The 7,855-nt window shown below is 56.5% G+C and overlaps 1 protein-coding gene across 4 annotated transcripts in view; it reads right to left on the reverse strand.

Moving 5' to 3' along the window:
* Window positions 1-6,378, reverse strand: part of HIPK2 (homeodomain interacting protein kinase 2) — a 127,983-nt gene extending 121,605 nt beyond the window's left edge. The window contains exon 1 of one of the 4 annotated variants that reach the window (XM_051644012.1): window positions 5,834-6,378. In XM_051644012.1, coding sequence (XP_051499972.1) covers window positions 5,834-5,852 — 19 coding nt within the window. In that variant the 5' untranslated portion in view covers window positions 5,853-6,378. Of the gene's footprint in view, window positions 1-3,612; window positions 3,842-5,833 lie in introns of those variants that run through there. The other 3 variants (XM_051644005.1, XM_051643987.1, XM_051643996.1) reach the window with 3 other exon arrangements.
* Between the last annotated feature and the right edge of the window lie 1,477 nt (window positions 6,379-7,855).

A 7,855-nucleotide genomic window follows, 5' to 3' on the forward strand; every position in this document is an offset into this window, starting at 1 on the left:
CTTGTATTTTCCTGAGGAAGGACCTCAGTTGCTGATGTGGCCAAGTGAGGGAGGAATCAGATGCAGTCTGTCCCTCTGTTCTGTAAATGGGGAGAGGCAGTAACATGCCTCTGCTCTGCCCCCATGAGAAACAGACAAACTGCTAAATGCCCTATTGAGTGAAATTACCAGCTGCGTTTATTTAAAAGAAAAAAAAAAAAAAAGCTGAACTCTGTACTGCAAGGAGGAATTTTTTTCCAAAGAGAAGGCCTCCTGTTAAACACCTTAGTCTGTATTATTGTATGCAAGCAGAAGAAACAACCTTTTCTCTAAATAGCGTGTAATTCTCACTTTTTGTTATCTGCTAGTTAACCTTCCAAAAGCAAGAAAAAGCCCTATAAATAGTATTACACACTCGGAGGACAGAGATTTCCTAGTAAGGGTGAGGAAACAACCTCATTTTTATAAATGGACTGATTAAGCTATAGAGGCCATGAGTCAGAAAGGTACTTCAGCATGTGGCCAGTTTTAAAGACATAAACAATTCTAATGAAGTCAGCAGCATTGCCTGTGAGCTTAAATTTAGGCACAGACCTTAAAATATGTTCTTAAATTGGGAAAGAGAGGAAAAGGGAGGAACTTTCAAAAACATCCACTCTCAGCCTACCCGTTCCCTACAGAAACAGGGATGGGGACACCATAATAGCTGTCAGCCCACGCTAAATGCCTTTGCAAACTCCCCTTCTGAGAAGTCTTGCCCAAAGGTACGTGTTATTCCAGTTGCCTCAACTCCTTCACCTAAGAGACGTGGTCTAATCTGTCTCACACTGGTGTCTCAGCTCAGTCTGTGCAGAAGGTAGCTGAACTTGCCCTTGACCCCACCACCTGGCAGGACTGCTCTAACACCATCATCTGGGAGACACTTGGTGAGGACCACAATCAGGACAGGGATTTACCTCCATGCCCAGGTCAGCAAGCCTTCCATTATTTGCTTTCCCAGAACTTTCTCCCTGACCAAATATCCACATACTTTTACACGCCATTGCTGCAATGTGACAAAAACTGAGCCTTACTCATTTAGCCACCCAAATATGTTAGCTGCTTCTGAATAAATGGTCCAATTTCTACAGGTTGACCTAAGTTCAAAATGCTCACAGTCATCAAGGAGGTCTCCGGGCTGTCCTCCATCAGTAAAAGACCTACCCCGATCACGGTGCATAGCCACATAGCTCTTCCACAGTTTGGATGAAACAACACCCAGTGGTTTCAAAGCACCACATGAAAGTGGTCAACAACCACTGGGTAAATGGGGAAACCAAGGCACAGGAAAATGAAAATTGCTTTGTTTTCCAGGACAGCTGAGGTGTCCAGCCAAAGCCAAGAGGGTTTCTCCCACTACAGCCATGCAGAGGAACATGCCATACAGCGTTCAAGGGCCAACGACGGTGGCAAGTAACTGTGCTTGCCTGTTTGTCCAAGTGTGTTGTTTGTCTGCTCGCTCCAGCCCCTGGTCCCAGGGCAGTGCTCTTTCCACTTCCGAAAATAAAACAGCATTTTTCACCCATTACAGCTCAAACTTATTTAATCGCTAGATGCGGCAGCATGATAAGAACAATAATTAGAACTGGAGGGGGCTTCCTGTTATCCTGGCTATGGCCATATCCTGAGCTAATAAAAACTTTTGGTCCCAGCATTGACTTAGTTTAAGTTCTGCTTATTAATTCATAAACAGGAAGCGCCTCTGAGTTATCATCTCCCTGCATGAACTTTGGGGTAAAGACCTTTACCCCGCCTCACTGGTGCCGCCTCCCCGACAAGCAAGTTCCATGCGCTTTAACGAGATTTGAGGATGCATTCAAAACCCAGCAGGGTTGTCCAGTTCCTGGTGTTAAACGACAGATCTGGGGTCAGAGTTTCAGGCTTTCCCAGCCCTTCGTGTGACAAGGATGGTGTGCAGGCAGGTCCCTGCCTGTGCTGAACTCCAGCAGCAGCACCGGTGGCGAGGTGCAATATACAAATATTACCAAGACTAATTCCACAAGCCACCCACACAGAAAACTACTGATGCGGCTGCTAAAAATATACAGCGAGTTGCAACAAAGTTGTCAGGAATAAGTAAGAAGCAAAGCAAAGTGGAACAAAACCAAAACAGAGGTAATCACTGTTTAGAAAATAAAGTTAAGGCATATAAACACTTCTTTTTACCCAATTCTGAAGGACACCGGGTGTGAGACACCCCGGAAATCACTGGAGACACCCACCCAGGGCAGAAAGCTACTCACAGCCCATGCACTGGTGACGTCTAGCAGCAAGTCCTCATAAAAAAGGGTCTCCCCTGGTTCACAGAGACTGGCTCTGTTCTCTGCACAGGAGGAAATGTCACACGAGTAGCGTACTGATGACTATTTGCACAGCAAGGGCAACATTGCCTAGAGGAGCGTCCAAAAAACCAGATGCTTGCCTGCTTCAGGCCATTTGCTACCCCTGAAGCTGACAGAGCCACCTCTGAGAAAGCCACATCTCCAGACCCCAGTGGGACAGTGGCCATTAGTTTGCCCAGCTCTGGAGCAGAGGTCCTGCAGGATTACACCTGATGAGGCCTGCTCTGAAGCCCAACACTTTTTCCTGTGTGGCTCACAACCAAAACTAAAATCCAGGTCAAACACTGCGCTGCAGTGTTACTTCGGTTTTATTTTACTTGGTAGGTTTTTCCATCCTTCATTTTACTGCTCAGCTCTGCAACACCCAGAAAAAAAAATGAATGAGAAAAACCCAGTAGAGGAGAAGACGAGAGGAAAAGCTCCGAATTCCTTAAAACGAATGGGAAAATTCTCCTTGCACAGTGTGTGCGGGGGAGGATTTCACACCAGATATTCACTTATTTATCGTGCCTCGACTATTAATATCAGGTGAGACACCATTCTCCTTCCCAGAACCAGTATTTAAGCCAGCTGCTCTGCACAGGCACACACCACCCTCATCTCCAGATCGAGAATTGCGTGTGACTGTCTGCATGTGCTCTATGTTATCACCCACTTAAATTTCTACTGGAACCATTTCATAAGGCCTCCAAGGTGTCACATTTCCTCCCGGGGCGGCTTTTCTGTCAAAGAGCCTATGTTCTGAAATCCGTACGGTGGAGATACTGTTTCACCTACCCTCGCCTGCCCTGTGGTGGTGGCGGTGGGTGTGGGTCTATGCCACCAGAGACGGCCTGTCCAAGGGCAGGAGCAGAGAAGCCACTGCCAGCCACAGCACCACTGGTCCAACCCCTCAGCTCTGCTGCTCTCCTCAGTGGCCTGACGGTACCTGCTGCTCCAGGGGAGAGCTACAGACCAGAGTGGTTATCCACATGACGTGAGGCTTGTAAGGGAGGATGGCAGTCCTTGCCTCCTTCCAAGGAGGAAATCACATCCCCTGCGATAAGTAAGTTTTTATCTATGCACTGTGATATTGCAGGGAATTCTAAGGACCTCTCATGGCAACTAGGAGGCAAAAAAACATTCATTAACCCCTCCCTTGACGCCAGCCAGCAGCAATTTAACCCGCAAACATACTGCAACACAAAGCAGATAAAACAACCCTTATCAGCCTGTATGCTATCTACTGGCTCCAGCCATTTGGGATATTCACCTACTTCAGGGCTTGAGGTGTGCTGCAGATGGACGCGGGCTCTTCTGTATCGGCTGCAGGGAACCTGTTTGTAGGGGTTGCCTTTCGGGGCATTTTTTCCATCTCTCTGTTTCCAGCCAGGCAGAAAAGGACGGGCGCCGCCGAAGTTAGGATGCTCTAAGGAACCGCTAAACTTCCACCGCACGCTTCGGTGCGGCACCGCCGCGTTCTCCTCGGGAAGAAGCCAGCCCCCTGCCCGCCCCGCCTGCGGCCGAGGCCTCCTCTCCCTTTCCCCTCCCCTGCCCGGCTCCGGGGAGGCGGCCGTGCCGGGCGCCCGCTGCGGCGCGCCGGGAAGCGGAGCGCGGCCGGGCTGACCGCAGGCCCCGCGCCTCCCTCCGCCCCCGGCCGCTGCGGAGCCGCCGGGCGCCGCCGCCCGCCGCGGGGGCACCGCACCGCCGCCCACCCGGGGGATGCGGCCCGGAGAGGAGCGAACTTCAGAGGAAACGCCGCATTACCCACCCTACAAGCGGCGCCCGCTCGGGAGGGGCTGGGCAGCCTCAGCGGCGGGCGGCGAGATGCCGGCCAGGCCTCACCGGCGGTCCGGAACCGCACCGGGGCGGACGACAGGCCCGTCCAGGCGGGGGGCCACGGGCGGGGGCCGGGCAGGTACGCGTCGGGGCTACGAGCCCCCCCTGCGGCCCGGGGACGAGGGCGGCGGCCGGGCGGCGGCGGCGGCGGCGGCCTCCCCCTGCCCGCCACAGGCGCCCTCGGCCGCCCGCCGCCTTTGGGGGCGGCCCGGGCACACGGGGGCTGCCCGGGCCCGGGGGCTGAGGCCGCTCGGCGGCGCAGCGCTGCCGGCAGAGGGCGCCGCAGGCGGGCCGGCCCCGACCGGCATCGCGGGCCCGCCACGGCCCCTCCGCCGGCACCGGCCCCGGCCCGCCGCCGCGCAGGGCCCCGCCGCCACTGCCACCGCGTCCCCTCCGCGCCCCCCGGCGGCGCCGCCGGCCTCCCCGGGCTCGGGCAGTCCGGTGCCCGGCAGCGGCGAGGGCGGGGAAGGACGGCCGCCCTCCCTCCGCTACGGTAAAACGCTCCTCTTTGTCTGCCTGCTGCTCGCGGAGTCCAAACTCCGCACCGCCGGTGAGCCCGGGGCTTGCCCAGAAATAACCCGGCGCTCCGGTAACTTTACACCGCCCGCCGAGCGCCCTCCTCTCGGGCGCTGCAGCCCGAGCTCGATTTTCTCCTCAGATAAGTTTTACCGGCCTCGCTACCTACGGGGAGAGAAGTACCGTGTGTCCCCATCTCCCTTCCCCCCCCCCTCCCGCCACCTCCCCGCCGGGCGCCCGGGTCTCCGCCGCCGCGGACCGACCAGTTCCCGGCCGGGATGAAGCGCCCGCCGGGTGGATGTCCCTCCGGTTTATGTAACGCTCCCGGGCCAGCGCGGAGCCGGGAGGGGTGACGGAGGAGGAAAACTGCATCGCGAGGGGATTTAAATGAACCCCGATACCGTTTCTAATGTGTCGAGTTTTAAACAGCCACCCTGCAATACGCATCGCCCCAACACCACACTGCCAGCCCTTCCCCCCCACGCACCCCGGAATTAATTTTTTTATTATTTTTTTTTTTGTGTGCAACCCGAAAAAACTAAGTTGGGGCACTTGGGCTTCTCGCTGCAGCCCGGGCTGGGCTGAAGGAGAAAGCGGAGGAGCTGACAGGCGGCTGCCGGCAGCCCCGTCCCCGCCGCCGCTGCCCGCGGGGTCTCCGCGCCCCGGAGGAGAGCCCCGGCGGGGAGAACTCTTGGGAAACCGGCGAAGGAGCGGGGTGGCCGGTCCTGGAAATGAAAACTGCAGCGAGGAGCAGGCGGGCAAGGCAGGCAGGCACACGCACACACACACACGGAGGCGCAGGGCAAGCTCCGTCCACCTCATTGTTCTGCTCGGCACCGGCACGGACTTCACCCACCGCCCCCCGCCGCGGCCCGAGCGCCCGGCACGGCGGGGCCGGAGAGGGCTGGGGGGGCAAGGGGGAAGTAGAGCCGGGCGGCGACCCGCGCCTCGCCCCGCTCCCCCCGGGCGCCGGGCAGGGGGTGCCCCGCCGCCAGCCTCCCCGCAACAACGCCGGGGGGACGGAGAGCCGCGGCCAGCCGAGGACCCCCGGTTCCCCGCCCCCCCCCCCCCCCCCCACCCCCTTCCCGCAGCGGGGCGAGGGGTGCCGGCAGGGCGGGCCGTGCCTTGCCGGGGCTTACCTTCGTACATGGGGGCCATCGGTGCAAGGACGCCTGTTATTCATGGCAACGCCGCCACGAACGACGCGAGATCGCAGCCCCCCAAACTCAACACACATCTGCCATCTTGAGCGGGTGTCTCTCGGCGGAGGCGAAGCTGCCGCCTGCCTTCTGCATCGCTGCCCGCCTCAACGCGGGGGGAGCCGGGCACATCCAGCCCCGCTGCCGGCCCTCCGACGCGGCCGGGGCGGGCGGGCGAGCGGGCGGGGGGCGGCGGCGCCGGGCCGGGCCGGGGCCGGGGCCGGGGCGAGGCGCGGGGCCGGGCAGGGGCGGCGGGCGGCGGGGCCCCCCCGGCTCGGGACGGCGGCGCTGGGGGGGGAGGGAGGGAGGGAGGGAGGGAAGGAGAGAGGGAGGGAGGAAAGGAGGGAGGGAGGGAAGGAGGGGGGCTGGCGCGATGCCCCCGCTCTCAGCGCGGCATGGCTGCGTGTGCCGGGGCGCTCGCAAAAGTTGCACTGGGGGTGAGAGAAAGGGAGAGAGAGACGAAGGGAGAGAGAGGGAGACGGAGACCGAGACGGAGAGGAGGGGAAAAAAAAAAAAAAAAAAAAAAGGCAAAAAAAAAAAAAAAAAAGGCAGTGAAGGGAGTTTGCAAATAATCAAGCGCCGATGGCACTGATCGCGGCTTCCCAGAAGGAGAGGGAGCGAGCGAGAGAAACCCTCTGCTGAGATTATGTGGGATCTTGTTTAACAACACATTTCAATCAGGAGAAAAAAGGAACAGTCAACAGAAGTTGGTGAAACACTTCTGTCTTCCCCCCCCTCCTCTTTATAGAAAAGAGAGGGGGAAAAAAAAAAAAAAAAAAAAGGCAGCTGATTGAAGCTTTGCAATTCACTGGCTGTGGGGATCATATAATTTGAGCTCATGTTTTACAATAGCATGGAAAATTCCTACCTCTCCCCCTCTCCCCAAATAAATCTTCTGTTCCCTCAAGGCATTTCACAATCTGGTTCACTGACAAAAGTTCCAATTTATCTTCTTCTTTTTTTTTTTCCCCATGTAGCTTGCTTGCAGTGTAAATATTTAGCGGATGCATTTAAAATAAACATACGTTGTTGCTTTTAGCATTCGGTTTGTGTGTTTTTGTTGTTGTTTTTTCTTTTAAAGAGGAACCACATCAAAGAAGTGTTTACTTACTGAGATTGACAGCCACGACTCTCTCTCCCCTCCACCCAATTTTATTTTAAAAGATCCCTCTTTCTGGTTTAGCTCTTGCTGTAGGAACACCAACCCGACTAGCATCAGTTTTGTCTGTGCATACAGGAAAGCTGTAGGTGAGGCCAAGTTACCTGGAAACCCCTTTGCCTGACAGGGGCTTTACAAAGCAAGGTCAGTCACCAGGTACCCATTACGCAGGCAAGGAAGCTGAGACTCATGCAAAGCCTCTGGCAAAGGTGGAAACAAACCCTCGGGCTGTGATCCTGCATTAACTCCCGTCTGGATCTGCCCCCCTGGAGCTCCTTACAGGCGACCAGTCTGGGACCAGACCGGGGAAGATGGTACTCTCTTTGCGCCTGCTGTTGTGGCTGGTCCCCAGAATCACTGCTGGTGCCATCCCAGACCACAGGATTCAAACGTGGCAGGGCTCCACACCCAGCTGCTCCTGTTGATGTCTCAAGGAGGAGGAGGAGGCAAGAGGTAACTTTCATTTGGGGATTTCAGTGGGAGCCAAGTGCCCCTGCCAGCCTGGCCGTGAGTCTTGAGGTGCTCAGAGGACGCCTACACTGACAGAGGAAAGCAGGCCAGGGAGCAACCTGTGCTGACCAGCTGATGGAGCAGGATGGCTGTGCCCACATCGCAGAGGACGTGAATCCTCCAGGCCCCCTTATTTGCAAGGCATCTTCAGTGTTTTGCATTATTTTTTTTCCCCACTGAAAAATGCCTGAAACAACAGGAGAGCTCTCTCATGGTCCATTAGCATTCTGCTTACAAAAGGAAGCTGAAGATACCTGTTAAATGTGTTGGGGAGTGGCAGTCGGAGCAGGTGG

The sequence above is a fragment of the Apus apus genome, chromosome 1 (assembly GCF_020740795.1).
Source record: "Apus apus isolate bApuApu2 chromosome 1, bApuApu2.pri.cur, whole genome shotgun sequence".
Classification (NCBI taxonomy): domain Eukaryota; kingdom Metazoa; phylum Chordata; class Aves; order Apodiformes; family Apodidae; genus Apus; species Apus apus.